Source organism: Rattus norvegicus, chromosome 6, assembly GCF_036323735.1.
Source record: "Rattus norvegicus strain BN/NHsdMcwi chromosome 6, GRCr8, whole genome shotgun sequence".
NCBI classification, from domain to species: Eukaryota; Metazoa; Chordata; class Mammalia; order Rodentia; family Muridae; genus Rattus; species Rattus norvegicus.
The window spans coordinates 20,383,427-20,400,084 of NC_086024.1; the positions used below are offsets into that span (position 1 = coordinate 20,383,427).

At 46.1% G+C, this 16,658-nt stretch overlaps 1 protein-coding gene across 17 annotated transcripts in view; it reads right to left on the reverse strand.

Moving 5' to 3' along the window:
- Arhgef33 (Rho guanine nucleotide exchange factor 33) overlaps positions 1-16,658 on the reverse strand; it is a 166,238-nt gene that overhangs the window by 79,696 nt on the left and 69,884 nt on the right. For 11 of the 17 annotated variants that reach the window (XR_010052185.1, XM_039113072.2, XM_039113069.2 and 8 more), the window contains 6 exons: positions 11,781-11,913; positions 10,118-10,201; positions 9,001-9,084; positions 5,967-6,115; positions 5,001-5,165; positions 2,730-3,552 (listed from right to left, as the gene is read on the reverse strand). Coding sequence is in view for 15 of the 17 variants with exons in the window: in XM_039113072.2 (XP_038969000.1) it covers positions 2,730-3,552; positions 5,001-5,165; positions 5,967-6,115; positions 9,001-9,084; positions 10,118-10,201; positions 11,781-11,913 (1,438 nt within the window). In the remaining 2 variants the exon portion in view is untranslated. The remainder of the gene's footprint in view (positions 1-2,729; positions 3,553-5,000; positions 5,166-5,966; positions 6,116-9,000; positions 9,085-10,117; positions 10,202-11,780; positions 11,914-16,658) is intronic. The other 6 variants (XR_010052186.1, XM_063262574.1, XM_063262581.1 and 3 more) reach the window with 2 other exon arrangements.

Genomic DNA, 16,658 nt, shown 5'->3' on the forward strand with positions numbered 1-16,658 from the left:
AAGGGGCTTGTTTTTGCCTCCTATCAACTGCGGACCTCCATTAAAGTGATCTTTACCTCAACACCAAATCCTTCCTTCAGGAAAATCATAAATTGTTTAAAGAAAATCTGTCTGTGGAACCATGGTCTTGATATCGTTCATCGGTATAGCATTTCATACTTTAGAAAATGTATTCTTAAACTATTGTATTTGGCCTGATCTTCATAACCCTATGAGGTAGATATGATCACAGGACAACTTGCAAGAATCAGTTTTCCTTCCACATCTAAGTTCTGGGGCCAAATGGCATATCCTCAAGCATGGCAGCAAGAGCCTTTATCTCCTGAGCCATCACTAGCCCGAATTTTACAATTTTTGATTGCATGATTTTGAGTTCAGGCACACAGGTGCCAGAGAACCTCTGAGGAAGTCAGAGACAGTCCTTAAGGAGTTGGTTCCCTTCTGCCATTTATGGGATATGGGCCAAAGTCAGGTCTTTCAGTTAGTACATATGATGAGCCCTCTTGCTGTCCACTAAATGTCTTACTTTTTATATAAACTTATTGTTATGTGTATTGGTGTTCTGCCATGTATGTCTGGAACCATGTTCATGTCTAACGATGGAGGGGACCAAAATGGGACGTCGGATCCCCTGGAACTGGACTTACAGACAGTTGGAAGCCTCCATGTGGGTGGTGGGAATTGAACCTGGGTCCTCTGGAAGAACAAGTGCTCTTCAACACTGAGCCATCTCCCCACCCCCCTAAGTATCTCACTTGCAGAGATAAGAAAACTGCAAGCACAGAGATGCCATGGGAATTGTCAAAAAGCAAATAGCTGTTTGGCGGCACCTGGGTTAGAACCGAGAGTGCCTACTGCCCAATCAGATGCCTTCTGCGGTAAAGCACACTGTCTTCTCTCTTGACTCTCAATAAAGATGACGAAGACTGGCTTTATGAGGCTCTTCTGGCCACGTGGCTGGGGGAGGGGGGGTCGTGTAGAGTAGATTTGAAGAAGCAGGACGGTTTTGCTCACCCCAACTGACCCTTTAAGGATACAGTTTTACAGGGTTATCTTTTGCAGTTGAAGCCCCAATCATATCCTCACCTTAAACACAGATATACTTAAGCATGCTTGTGTTACATGCACAAGCACAAACATGTATGTTACATGCATATGCACAAACATGTATAACCACGCTCAGCCCCTTCTCGCCTGAACTCTGCATGACTCTTCCTTGGTGTCTCTTCCTGACCAGACTCGTGTCTTCCCATGTTAGGGAATGCTGGAATATTATTACTTAGAGGTTTGTATAGTAAGCAGTCACAAATATATTTCTTATTCTTTGCCTCTCAGATATAGTATTTGTTGTTTTTAATATGTTTTCCCCTGATAATTGTTACAATTTTCAAATTTTTCACGTGAGTTAGGGCAAAAGCTCACTTTTCTTACGATCATTCTTTATAGCAGAGTACACTACTTGAAAGATTTTGGTGTACACCTCTGCCTATCCCAGTTTGAACAGGTATTATTAATTCCCTTCTATTTCCCTCCTAATAATGTTCAAGATTATCTAAGATTGTCTCAGAAATTTTGCCCGGCAGAATTTTTATAGTTTGGAGACAAGAAATCAGAGCCAGAAGAAGAAGAAAAAAAAAAATCTCAAGACTCCTGAAGAATGTCGGTGGCTTCGCTAGACCACAGTATTGGGTGTTCTTTCCCTCTGCTGGTTTAACTCCTGGAACTCAGGTGTGCGGCAAACTCCAGCGCTTGCCATGATCCATAACCCTCCTGTTTCTGTGGCTTTCTTTCTACCTTCCCATTAGGCCAAAGGAAAAACATACCTAGCTATTCTATGCCCAGGTATCTTTTCTTTAAAGGCTCCCGACCTTGTTTCCCACCCCGCATTGTGTAACCTCATCAACCCAAGAGGGTTTTACCTCTCCCTCCTGTAAGCCCCCAACCCAGGACATCGCAATTCTGTGTGGTAAGCATGTGTCTTGTGGGACATTCTACACTGTTGATTTCGGAAACTTCGGCAATCAGCACAGACAGCCTGGTACACAAGTATTGTGTTCACTGGCAATTAAATGTGTCTGTAACCATCGATCTAACAGACTGAAAGGGTGGAACGAAAGGGTGGTGGCACAGGTAAGCGCTATCTTGTCAATATGCTTAATCACTTGTTTCTGTTGCACTGAAATCTTATGTGTCTGCCCATGAATCTGCCTCTTCGTGGTTAGTAATGGAACATACTTTTAAATATCCCAAGGCTTGGAGACACCAAGGACAGATATCAAAATCCCTCAACATTCATAGAAGCTAAAGGTGTTTGAATCAAGACAGTCTTTTCTAAGAAAGCACGGGTTTGCTTTGCAACAAACTTCGAAGTCTACATTAGTCCTCCCTAGATATTGGAAGTGACTAGCACACAGCGCTCGGAGTTTTGTACATTTAGTCTAGGAGGTGCATCGGGCAGACCTATAGCCTGTAAGAAAGAACAAATTCGTTCACTCCTTAACTCATACTCTTTGTGTGCGTCTGGGTGCCTGCTCGCCCTCTCTGCCTTCGTGCTCTAGGTGTGGTAAACGCCCTGCCACTCGCCTTCGAAGGCCACCAGGGCCAGATCCTGTAACCACGCGTGTGCTGGCTCCGCCTCTGCCTGCTCCCTCCCCGCCAAGGGAACCGGGACTGGCCCTGAGATCTAGGCCCGGGGCGCCGAGGCGGGCGTCGGCTGGGTTTTACTTTACCCTCCTTACTTCCAAATAGGTCTGTTTTTCGCTTTGGGACCTCTGTTGGGGGAAGAAGGTCCGCGGCGCCCCGCGGGAGGCGGCGGCGGCGGCAGCGGGGCCGTGGGATGCGGGAGCACGCTCGACCTTGAGCGGTGCGCGGCCTCCGCTGCTGCTGCGCGTGCTGTAGAGGCGCGGGGCCACGCCCTCGGCGGGCGGCGTGCGCGGGAACTCCTTGAGCGAGCGGCTCAGCGGCTTGGCTTTCCCGTGTGCCTGCGCCTGCGCGGCCTCCAGCTTGTAGGCGCCGCTGCTGCTCGCCGGCGACGTAGCGCTCTTGGGCAGCGGCTGTAGCGCGTGTTCCGGCCGCTCAGCCTCCATGGCGAAACTGACCGGCCGCAGGAAGCAGATGTCCAGGCTGGACTCAGAGGAGGCCGGCGAGCAGTTGTCGAAGAGCGCTGGCGCCTGGAAGGGCTCCTCGTCGTAGGGCGCGGGCAGCGCGAAGATCTCTCCCCCGTACTCGAACTCCTCGTAGCCAGCGGGCACGAAGCCGCGCGCATCAGGCAGGAGCTCGGGCGGACCGCGCAGCGAGCGCTCCACGTTGCCCAGCGGCTCCGCGGGGGACGGCTCGAAGTCCATCTCTGGGATGGCCTGCAGCGGCCCGGCGAGCGCCTTCACGTCCTGCTCGGCCGCACAGAACTGCGCTGGCGCCAGCAGGCTCTCGGGCCGCTCGTGCTTTCTGCCCTCCATCTCCCAGTCTCCTGGCTTCCCGGGCTGCATGCTCTCCATGAGGCTCTGCTGCTGCTGCTGCTGCTGCTGGCCTTTCTTCGCTGGGGCCATCAGATGTCTTTAAAGGGGGAAACAGTACAAAAGAGGCGATCAAATACTGCTTCTCTCCTCACCTCCCAGGCACCTTCGTGGGTTAACTTAAAAGCGCCACAAACTGACTGCGGGTCTTTCTCAAGAATCCCTAGGCCTGCCTAGAAGAGTGAAAACAGCGGCCAGGAAAGTCTCAGTTTCCAAGCTCAGTCACTGAGACATCACATGGCCGGCAGACAAAGGCTGTCACTATCACTTGTCTGGTGGAAGGTCTGAACCTCCCCGCCACCAGGCACTGTCTCAAGGCATCTATCTCTTTTCAATATATCTCACTTCTTGCTGTGACAGAGTCATATAGAATACTGGGAAGTGAGCTCGATAACAAGCCCTAGATCTTGGCACGTAAACAATTGTGTTCCTGAATAAACTGTTTTACTCTGGATGCTGATATAGAGGATAAACTCGTGTAAACTTTGTAATTCTGTAATAAACGTTTTCAAAGTTTTGTGGCTGTAAAGCATCTTGATTGTCATCTCAAGCAACCCACAAAACGATGTGAGGTAAAAAACGACCGGAATTTGCCCAGCTCTGTAGTTCTCTTGGCTGGGAGCACATAGCAAGCTTTACAGTTTAAAAAGTGTAGGACACCTGTTACTTAGGACCTTTGTTTTTGCTTACCTGCTAGACAGCTGTAAATGAACTACTGCATTCTGGCCACAGTGGCTATTCGACTTAATTATATTTTAATTCTGTCAGGACTGTATATGGATGCATGTGTGAATACTGACACTGAATATTTTAAGGGCTTGCAAGGCTGACCTTGAAACGTAGGAGTTCAAATTTATAGATGTGAAAAAAATGAACGGGCTTTACATGAATACTCTATTCTAGAAGAGTGTGATGACAGCCATAGTTTGGCCTGGTTATAGTGGAGATCTCCCCCTCTATTTGTTGTAGGTGAAAGAAAATATTTCACACTACTTCAAGATCTGAAGTAATACACAAAGTGAGTTTCTACTCTCCACCTCTTAGTACTCTTGGTTTTTTTTTTTTGTTTTGTTTTTTTGTTTTTGTTTTTTTTAATTTGAGACAAGGCCTCTATTATGTATCTCTGGCTATCCTGGAACTCACTCTGTAGTCCAGGCTGGCTTCGAACTCAGAGAGCCTCTGCCTCTGCCTCTGCCTGTCTCTCTGCCTCCCAAGTGCCACCTGTCAGCACTTTCTAAATCTGCCCCTTCTTTCCTTTTTCTGGGATCCAAACATCTTGATGAGCAAATGCTTGGTGGTTACTATGGAAACAATAGGGCCAGGAACTCCATCACTTGTGTTGAGTAACCGGTTGGACTGGAGTGAAGGGAGTTGGAAAGGAAGGGTGGAATTCTGCAGAACTCATTTCTAATCCATGGCAGGTGCTTACCTATACACATTGTCTATAAGGCCAATACTGTTAATGTTTCCATAGCAACAGATGCTTACGTGACAGCAGGGGCAGAACTGGGAGTGGAAGGGTAGGGTTGGAGCATTTCTTCTGAGTGGATCCCACTGTCTCGGACAGCCTCCTGCCCTGCAGTGGGGGAAGCATCTTGGCCAGCATTGGCACACTGGGAAGCCAGCCCTTTGTACAGCTTTGCCATAGATGACCTAAGAGAATGGAAATAATAAATCTGAGTTTTTAAAGTGTAAGACTGGCTCTCTGGATACAGAGATTATGCTAAGAAAAATAGATTTGTCTCTCAGATCAAGCTTTCTGTGAAGGCTTCTCTATCCCCAGAGCCCTCTATAAGCTAAACTGCTTACATAATGGCTGACAGTTGGCTGAAAAGAGATTGAGGATCCAGAGTGGGACTGAGACACACGGTCAGGAGAGCACAGGGTCAGGAGATAGCTGTCTTTCTAGGTGGAAACCCCCAGAGAAATGATAATGTTCTCCAGATGGTTTGGGATGTTTAAGGAGACCTAGGCCAGGTGGCGCCTACTCAAACCATTTCTTCAGACTGTGAAATCTACTCAGACACATATACCCCAACACTTTTACCCTCACCACTCATTAACGCCTAGCCTCTTCTTCACGGTCTAGCCCCATGTGACAGGGTTATGACTACTTAGGTCATCGTGATACATACACTGGGTAGAATAGTACCTAACACATGACAGGTGCTCAATAAATGTTTATTATATCAATGCACGAGACTGTATTCAGACCATTAAATTGCAATCTTGAACTGGGAAGGCTAAGGCAAACAACTTAAGAGTCCAAGTGCTTTTCTTGTAAAGTTATTTCCACTGGGCCATGGGTGTGTCCCTCCTGTGGCCAGCCTCCTCTTCCCGTCCCCACCCTTCCTTTCCAACTCCCTCCGCTCCACTCCAACCACTCAACACAAGCGATGGTCGGTGCCCTCTTCTCAGGCACCTCTGTCAGGTGTGGTACCGTCACAACCTTACTTTTTGAGCTTTTTCCGCTTCTGGATAAGCAAATCTTCATTGCATTGAAACAGCAGGGTATAGTGAGAGATAAACACTCGGAGGCGCTGGACACACACAAGCAGGAGATAGTAGTCGGGGTGCTCCTGCTCCGTGAACTTCAGAACATTCTGGATTGGAAAAGGAAAGGAGGCAGCATTGTACAGTTAGGCTGAGCTACTGTGAGTGCTGTAGCCTTCAATCTAAATGACTGGCTCAAGCACATGCTTCATCTAGCCAATCAGACGGAAGCTCGACCATTACATCAAAAGAAGTCATTCTGTCTATTTTACTTGAAATGTGACGGAATGTAATTCCATCCTGAAAAGTTAGAAAGACCCAATAATTAGATGTATGAAATAACAGACATATTCTAATGATTATCATCTATAAGCAATACTTACAGGAGTCAGACCAGTAATGAGAATGACAGGCATGACAGCAGCTTTGGGATGGGCAGAGGTGGATGGTGGCCCCTCTCATTACATCAGCTGATGCTATGGTTTGGACGTAGTTTATCTCCCTACGATTCTGAAAGCTTAATCTATGGTGTAATTTTTTTGACAGGTGTGGAACCTTTAAGAGTTGGGACCTAGTGAAATGTGACTAGGGGCTGACCATTCTCATGAAGGAATTAATTCTGGTTTTATAGACTGGGTTCTAATGAGGAAAAGAAATAGTCACAGGAAAGTAAGCCCAGGCACCACCCCTTTACTTCTCTTTCAGACAGTGTGACTGGTCATTGTTACCGTTGTTACCACTGCATTTACTACTTGGGGGGTGTGGGGGGGGGTCACTGGAAACCAATGCTAGCACCATGCTTTGGGCCCTCCAAAACTGTGAGCCAAAGTAAACCTCCTCCACTTAAAAAATACTCAGCCTCAGGCATTTTGTTATAGTAGTACAAAATGGAAAGCAAGATCTTATATGCTACAGTGAAATATTTGCATGACTTAGATTGCAAAGCTAACATTTAACAACTATATAATTGACTTCTTGCTATTAACAGGAGCTAAGCTCTTTTATATTTTTTTTTTAGTTTTTAATCACAACCCAATTAGATAGGCACAGAAATTACTTGTATATAATAAAGAAGGACACTGAGATACCAAGTTCAGTGATCTCCTTTAGGTCTAATAATGACAGAAGATTTGGATGTGAACTAGAGAGTAGCAGGCCTATTTACTTGGTGTCTGCAAGACCTGGCCTTCAGCCCAAGGTTTTTGTCTATTAGGTGTGTTGTTGTGAACATGATATTGAGTCTTCTTTGGTCCTCTATGTCCTTAGGAAAAATAGTAACAATAATGCCTGCTTTGTGAAACTGTTGAAAGGACCCATAAGATAATTACTGTGAGAAAATTATTTAGGACCTGAAGCCGTATCCAGGGGGAAATCTCAGTCCTGATTCTGGGCTGTTTCTAGCTGAGGTTAAGCACAAGCATTTCTAAGATTTATCACTGAGTTACTTAAGCTCAGTCAACCCTTAAACCTGAACAGCTGGGTAGCAGGAGGAAGAGATGCTACTAGAAAGAGGTTGTTGGGCCCTCACCTCCACTTCCTCTACAGGCCTGCAGGCTCTTAAAGTGTGAATGAGCTATGCTGGAACCCTGGACCCAAGCCAAGTTGAAGCCACCAGGATCGTATGAGTGGGCAGGTAAGCAGAACTTAAGAGGCCAGAGATGACATTCAGATGGTTGTAGAACCAAAGAGGAGGGGACTGGATTAGGTACTTAGATGCTATCAAGAGTGTTTATAAAAGATTCTAGAGAGGGCCAGCAGAAAGAATGGAAACAGGCGACCTCGGGAGGAAGGAGGGTGGGAGGACGCTCTAGAATGTACCAGAGACCTGGGAAGTGAGAGACCCTCAGGACTCAAAGCAGGGGACCCTAGATGAAAGGCCCTACAGTGGGGAGAGGGAACGTAATGAACCCACCTCCAGCAGAAAGACATCAAGTGAGGGATAAGGTTGCTCTCCCACAGTCAAAGCTCTGACCCACAATTCTTCCTGTCTGCAAGAAAAGCAGGGATGGAAATGGAGAAGAGCCTGAGGAAAAGAAGGTCCAGTGACAGGCCCAAAGTGGGATCCAGCTCAAGGAGAAACCCCAAGACCTGACACCATTACTGAGGCTATGGAGCACTCACAAAATGGGACCTACCATGACTGCTCTCCACCAAGCAACTTACAGAGTCAGATGCAGATATGTGCACCCAACCAATGGACAGCAGCTGCTGTCCCCTCTGGTTAAATTATGGAAAAGCTGGAGGAAGCTGAGGAGGGTACCCTGTAGGAGGACCAGCAGTCTCAATTAACCTGGACTCCTGAGATCTCTCAGACACTGGATCACCAACCAGGCAGCATACACCAGCTGAGATGAGGCCTCCAACACATAGACAGCAGAGGACTGGGTTCAGTCAGAGAAGATGCACCTAACCCTCAAGAAACTGGAGACCCCAGGAAGTTTAGAGGTCGGTGGACTGGGTGGCGTGGGGACATCCTCATGAAGACATGAGGGGAGGGGATGGAGAGGGGGTGGGAGGAGGTATGGGATGTGGTACAGTCAGGGAGGGAGGGGGAACCTGGAGGGAAATAAAATTTGGAGTGTAAAATAAATAAATAAGTAAAATAAATAAATAATTTTTTTTTGGTTCTTTTTTTTCGGAGCTGGGGACCGAACCCAGGGCCTTGCGCTTCCTAGGCAAGCACTCTACCACTGAGCTAAATCCCCAACCCCAAGCTCCTTAATAATTTTTTAAAAAAGATTCTAGACCCCCAGAAGTGGAGATTGATGTTAAGTTGGAAGGTACACAGAACTTCAAAGACAGGTATCATAAATCAAAATTTTCAAGAATAGATCTTCTTGATTCTACTTAGTATGGTGTGGTACAGTGTAACCATAACAACCTAAGCCATGTGAATACTTCTTAGAAATATCAATGAGTCCTTGTGCCTTTACAGTACTTATTATTGGAAACCAAAAATAATAGTTCAGTGTGTAGACTGTCCAGCCAGGCTCACCTGCAGGTGTATCAGATATTCAGGGATGCGCTGTACTATGTGGAAAAATAGGGTGTAGATATCCGACTTAATCTCTTCATCACCCTGCGTGAGAGAAACGTGGAGTCATTCTTCAATGTCCTTGTCAGCTCAGCAGATAGAACACCAGAGATTCCACCCACCAGGGAGGAAAAGCTTATTTCCAAAATGCTTTCTTCTCAAAGGGCATGGTGAGGCTTTGACCTCTCACTGGAGAGGACCCTTGTTCAGGGACATGTCCAAAGGGCAACACTTCCCCAGCAGGGAATGTAACATATTTCTTTTGAATTGATTCAAGTTTCCAAACTCTCCCTTCCTTCCCCACCCTCCATAGAAGCAGAAGTAGGCGTTCAGAAAGCTGCACTTAAATTAACGCACTAAGGCTCTCCCACAAGTCATCTACTAATAGGCTCTGAGAGTGAGCAAGAGCCCTTCAAGAGTGGGGACAGGCCATTAGAAACACCTAGAGGCAGAAAGCACGATGGACTCCCCCTCTGTACCCTTCTTTTCCTTTTCCAGACATTCGATAACGCTAGCATGAGCCAGTCATTTCCAGTTGCGAGGAGTCAGGGAGGTGAGAGAAAAAGTAAGAGCAGCCTCCCGTCTCCTGTGAGAAATGACTGCGATCAGCCTTAGGCCTCTGACCTCTGTTTTCCTGTTGACTTAAAATAACACGGTGCACATGTGGACGTGCGTATCAACCACCTAACATCGCTGAAGTGGCCACGCTTTAAGGGGACGGGATAGAGGCAATTTACGATCTTCTAGCTTGACAAAGGACGATTCGAATCCAGTACTGAGAGCCATATTTTCTGAGGCTGAAACAACCCACACGGCACCAAGCTGCTGACGGACTCAGGGTCCCGATCCGCTTTGTCTGTAGCCTAGTGTACTGGGTCATTAAAGTCCTGCAGACCACAGCAATGGCTCTGATCCCTGAATGGACCCCTTTAACCCAGAGGAGGGCATCAGGAGCACGTTCAAGACTCCTCAGCCTGGAAGAGAAGCTCACAGGGCACGTGCTGTCCGGGTAGATGACCAGCGACATGATATCGACGGTGTGTAAGCAAAGGTCAGCATGTGCATAAAGTTAACTCACCTCCTTCAGCACCACAACGTGAACCAGTGAGATGCATTCGGGTAAATCCCTCAGGTAGGCAACATAGTAATCCAAGAAATTATTCTTTAAAATAAACACAAAAATGCATGGTAAGAACCTGGAAATAGGAATGGCAACGTTTTTTACAGTGGCATGAGCATGAAAAAAGGAGAAGAATTCAGAGAAAATTTAACAATTTATTAACTATATTCTTTATTTGCTTTTGGAGGTTTTATTCACCTTTTTAAAATAAAGACTCGCTTTTATTTTATGTGTGCTGAGTATTCATCTACACATATGTGGTCCGTGTAAGTATCTGGTGCCCTCGGAGGTCAAGGTATCAGATCTCATGTAATTGGAGTTACGGAGGGCTGTGCACCACCATGCTGGTTACCGTAACCAAACCCCAATCCTCTGCACGAGCAGCGGCTCTCAACCTTTGAGCCGTCTCTCCATCCCCTTATTTGTCTTTTTAATGTTTTTTCTTTTGTTGTTTCCTTGACATTTAGATGTGCATGAGAGAACACAGGAGTTCAAGGTCATCTTCAACTACATAGCACATTCAAGGACAGCAGCCAGTGACCCACGAGACTATGTGTATAAAAATAGTTTTGGTTTTGAGATAAATATTACTACAATGTGGGAACCAAAGTGCAACAGTTCTGCCTTCATAGCAAGAGAGTAAAAAGTACTGAGAGTCAAGTAAGCTAAAGTATTTTACAATTGTTAAACAATAAAATACACTTAAAAAAAATAATAATAATAATAATTTTGTTTTTGGAGGCAGGGTTTCTCTGTGTCTCCCTGGCTGTCCTGAAACTCAGTCTGGAACCAGGCTGTTGACAAAGATGCAGGCTAAAACTGATTAACTTTAATTGCCTCACACAACGTTTAAAAATAAGAACCCTTTACATAAAATTCTAGATCGCACTCAACTCTAGCCCTTCTTCCCTAAATAATAACTGGAAATATCTGAGTAGCCATTCTTTGCATCTAAACAAACACAGCCTACTTCAGCCGGTTCCAATCAGAACAAACTGCTTCACACTCAACTCCGTGTACCACAGGTGCCACTGTCTGGTCCTGGGGACATTTGGGTTTCCAACTTCTGGTCTGGATATGTTCTCAGTGTAACACAAAAGAGAGTTCAAAATTCAGCACTCTCTTTCTAAGGAACTGAAACAAAAAACATTCAAGACAAACAGCCACCTACCATGTATTTTAAAATTCATAAAGAATAAAAATTATATATGAAGATATATATTATTCCTCATGCTTATTTTATATGTGTGTATGGTTATATACATGCTTGACAGTATCTGTATCATAAATACAAATATTACACATAGACACACATGTATTTATAAACTCACATATATAAATGCATATACACATTTACATAATCAATGGAGACCACAACTGTACATGCTGTGAATCAGAAGGGAGAGGACGGCCATAGATGGCCGACTCCGTAGCAAGCTGGGCGATGTCAGCAAAGCCTTTGCATCTCTGTGAGCCTTCCCTATTAACTGCAGCGTGGGAGGTGAGACTGAGTATCAGGGCCTCTTCTAACTCTGGAATGTGCTGGCTCTTGGTTCTCCATTAGGAGAAGCAGATGAGTGGGACACAATCCATCCAAAGTCTGTAGAGGGGAGCATCTTACCTCATCATTTGTCAACTTCAGGAATAAGTCTCCGAGGACTCCTTGGCGTGGCCATTTCAGGACCCTCTCCTGCAGCGCGTGAAGCAAATCCAAGTGCTGCTGGATAAGGTAGCGCAGGGAGCCGGGGAAGAGGCTTGGAACAGAACAGAGGGAGAATCACACAAGCCGGGGCACAGACGGTCCCAGAGGAATGCACACCACAGGCCCAGCTTCTATCATGCAAACACTCTCACGGGTCTGTATTTCGGATTATAAATTTCTTTTCAGCAAAGCAGACATCCTCAGACAACAGATAAGGCCCCCTTGCTAGCTCAAGGATTATGCAAATGTGATTGGCCACACAATAAAGAACAGCCTCATTCATATCACTTTCAGTAGACATTCTAAAGGACATCGTTTTCAGAGTTTTAGATTTCAAGCTGATTGATACCCAAACAATCTATTCTTGGCTGCTGGCTGGAATAATACCTCTTGGGTCAGTGGTTCAATTTGGTTAACACTGGCAGATAGAATCCGGGGAGTCGGGGCAATGAAGGAGCTCACATATCTTTTTCTTCTTAAAAAATTTTATGTATTTCATTTATGAGTACTCTGCTTCATATGCATCTGCATGACAGAAGAGGGCATCAGATTCCCTTATAGATGATTGTGAGCCACCATGTGGGTGCTGGGAATTGAACTCAGGACCTCTGGAAGAACAGCCAGCACTCCTAACAGTTGAGCTGTCTCAGCAGCCCACACATAACTTTTCTTTTGACTCCAAAAAGGCATGCTGGGCATGGACAGTCTGTTGTCTGAACCTCAGGCTGTTGAGCACTTCTTGGTGTTTCACAGAGAGAGCCTCTTTCCTACTTCCAATCTCTTTCCTCTCCCCGATTGTGTGCCTCATTTTTAACCCAGAGGAAATGAAGAAGTGAGAGGTCAGAGAAGGCTGAGTGGAGAGAAGAGAGACAGAATGGAGAAGAAGGAGCCTACGGGAACAAGATGGGAGGAAGACAAAGGAGTCTGCTGTGCTGAATCAGGGTCTGAGCTCCGTTTGATGGCTCAGGATGCCACGTGCATCTCCTTGTGCTTCCAACACATTGAGCACAGATGTGATGGCCGACTTGTCTCTGAGTGCTGACTTCGATTAAAAAGTTCCCGACTGTATGATGGACATACACTAGTGGACCATCGAGGTGATCTGGCTGCAAGCGGACCTCCGCATTAGACCAGATGTCAGGGTAAAAGAAGGGCTTTTGTGTGGCTTCCCTGCCCCTTTTCTAAGCCAAACGAAGACTTCCATGGAGCTGTATTTCAGAGAAGAGAAAAACACTAGAATAGGTAGTGAGCTCTCCTAGGAAAGGCACAAGGAAGCCTTCCACTACTGTGCATTTTAGCTCTCTGGTCCGTGAGCTCTGGCTCTAAGACAGACAGAGAGGCCTCTTGATCTTACCCACAGTAGAGTGTTCTTGGAAGACCTAAATAACCTGTTCAGACCAGAGAGGAATTTGAAGAGGAGCTAGGAAACAGGCAGGCTGGGAGAAGAGCAGGAGCCTGGAGCAAAAGCTGCATCAGCAGATGCGGATGCAGAGACATCCCCCTACCCGGAGGCTGCAGAGGACTCCAGGCAACCACCTGGATAGTGAAGTTGCTGTACCACGCTGAGGCCTGACGTGGGGATGTGTTGCCATATAAATTGTGGGATATATCCTGGATTATCTTTCCTCCCTTCCTCCCCGGTCCCTTTCTTTTTCTTTCTAGAATAGTATTTTCTGCTTTACTGTAAATAATGTCTCTGGTGAGCTGGAGAGCTGATGCCCACCTTCTTTGGGCTGTCACTGGGTAACTGAGGTTTCAGGGACCAATTAGGCCAACCCTTGAGTCTTAGTCAGGGTTTTGCTGCTGTGAACAGACGCCATGACCAAGGCAACTCTTATGAGAACAACATTTAATTTGGGCTGGCTTACAGGTTCAGAAGTTCAGCCCACTGTCATCAAGGTGGGAACATGGCAGCATCCAGGCAGGCACGGTGCAGAAAGAGGTCAGAGTTCTATATCTTCATCCGAAGGATGCTAGCAGAATACTAACTTCTAGGAAGTCAGGACAAGAGTCTTAAAGCCCAAGCCCACAGTGACATACCTACACCAACACGGCCACACCTATTCCAACAAGGCCACACCTCCAAATAGTTCCACTCCCTGAGCCAAGCATATATAAATATCACAACTTGCAATGACAGTGGAAACGCATGCTTCATGAAGAGCAAAGACTTACAGTGTGTTCTGACAAAATATGGAAAACGGGCTTTTAAACTTTTGAAAAAAATTAACAGATATTATACGAAGTCATGGGAAAGTGTGGAGGAACTGAGCCAGGAGATGGAGAATAGAGGGAGAAAGAAGGCAAGAAGGCACCCCTCACACAGGCCCGACTCTCAAACACAATATTCAAGGGCTCTGTGGTGGTTTGAACATGCTTGGCCCATGGGAGTCCTACTATTAGGAGGTCTGGCCCTGGTGGAGGAGGCATTGCTACTGTATGGGTGGGTTCTGAAGGCTTCTAGTGCTCAAGCTCTGCCCAGTGAGGAAGAGTCAGTCTCCTTCTGCCTGCCTTCAGATCAAGATGTAGACCTCTCAGCTCCTTCTCCTGTACCATGTCTACCTGCACACAGCCATGCTCCCTGCCATGATGATAATGGACTAAACCTCTGAAACTGTAAGCCAGCCCCAATTAAATGTTGTCCTTCATAAGAGTTGCCTCGGTCATGGTGTCTCTTCACAACAATGGAAACCCTAACTAAAACACGTTCTAATTTTTTATGGCTATGTGGATCGTTCCTATCACCTTCGAAGCTCTTTCTCCTCTCACTGATATACTATTTAAATAGTGATTTAAAAAACAAAACAAGATAAAAAGCCATCAAGGAAAATCTAGTTATAGTTTCAACGTAGTTATGTTGTTTTTGCTAATTCAGCATTGGGCCAAGATGAAACCCTGCTTTACAAGCAGCGGGTTACAGCCCTGCTGAATGGGTTAATGGCTGGCTTGAAGAGTAGCAGGTCCCAGATGATTGAGTTTGGATAATTAAGTAAGTACAATCTGTAGCACAGAGTTCATCACCTCTTGGTAGATGTCGTTCCAAATTCTGTACGTCAGGTGAAACAGCGATCCTCCCCACAGGTGTTCCCAGACTGCTCAGTCTTAAAATGAGTCAAACAATGTCACAACAATAACTTCCGTGACATTCTCACACATGACCACAGTTTCCCCCTGGCTGTGTGTGCCTTTCCTAATATACAAGGCTGGCCTAAAAGGACTGAGGACTCTCTTGAGCAATTCAGTGTTTCCAGGGAAAGCCTAAGGCTGTGTTTTGCAATTCTGAGAAGGGGTAGCAATGTCAGAGGTCACCATCTTCAACAAGGGGTAGAAAGTACTGACTGACACCTTGCCATCTGTGATGAGCAAAGTCACCAAATAAATTGTTGTGAAAAAACACTGCCGACAGATCTATTCACAGTGCATCAAGGTTTCAGAAAAGCATATGGAAAAGAGATAAGTAGTGAGGAGAAGATGAGGAAAGCCCAAGTGTAGGACAGAAAAGGCAGCACAGCCCGACCTAGAACAAGACAATGTGAGTTCAGTTGCAAGGCTCCAAGTTGAAGCTTCGTGCTGCTTGAGTGAGGAAAAGCCACGAGGGTTACCCTGACAACCAATATGAACAGCATTGTCACGTATATAACAGAATAAGGATTCCCTTTTCTATGTGGCTTTGAGCATCTCTGGACCTTAGTTTAGTGTCTTCCTCTGAGATATAGACATCACAAGGTTCTGCAGATTCCTTTTCCCGTTGGCAGAGAGCGCCCAGGGCCTCCTGAATGGTAGGTAAGTGCCCTGCCTCATGGCTATACACTCCAGTGCTGGGGAAGAGTCATGAAGTTCCAGAACAAGTATGACACACAGGACCCAGGGTACATGGCTCCTTCCTCCTTTTATTCCAGATCCCTAGATAGAGATCTTAGGTTCAGAAGCAAACCCACAGTAAAAGGTAGATTCTCTTTCCATTGAGTCATTTAAACTGAGCAGGTACTTGGGGGGAAAACAAAAAAGTTACAGTCCAGAACCTTCCCACAGCTCAGGAGGAGGAGGTAGGAGAGAAAGTCAGGCTTTAGTGGGGTCTCTGAGTGGGAAGTCAAGTGGCCAGATGGGGTACGAAGGAACAGAGAAAGCCTAGGCCACTGTGGGAAGATGAAGCAAGAGTCCTGAGCGTTTGTTGTCAAGGGCTTGTGATGCCATGTCAGCCTTCTGTTGTTCATATTTCGTTCACCAGCATCTTGCAGTGATGAACTAACTACAAACTCGTGGTGGCGGTCACTGGCACCACCAGCACACGGGTAGCTTCTCTCCTTGGAATTCCTCTTTCCATCCAAGCCCTTCTAATCCTTAGAAACACTCAAGACACTTGAACAGTTCCTCACCACAGTCATTGAGATATGACTGTGGATATGTGGGTGTTTGTGTTTGGGTGGGAGGAGATATGGAATGGCTGTAAAGTCAAGTAAAATATGAGGAGCCAGAAGTAGCAGAAAAATGGGAGTTTCTTACGTAGATTCATAACTGATGAACCATGTATCAATCACCTCGTGGAATAAACACTTAAGGTAATGAATGATGCCCCGGACTCCAGACTCCCATTCATCAGGATTGTTCTTTCCCTCCCTTCATTCTGAATCAGCTCTTCTTCATTAATTAGTCCATCCCTCTTTCCTGTTATCTCCCAACAGAGGGAGTAAGGAGTATGAGCAGGTACATTGTGACATTAGGGCCAGCATGCTGGAAGCACAGTCACACACACACACACACACACACACACACACACACACACACACACACACACCT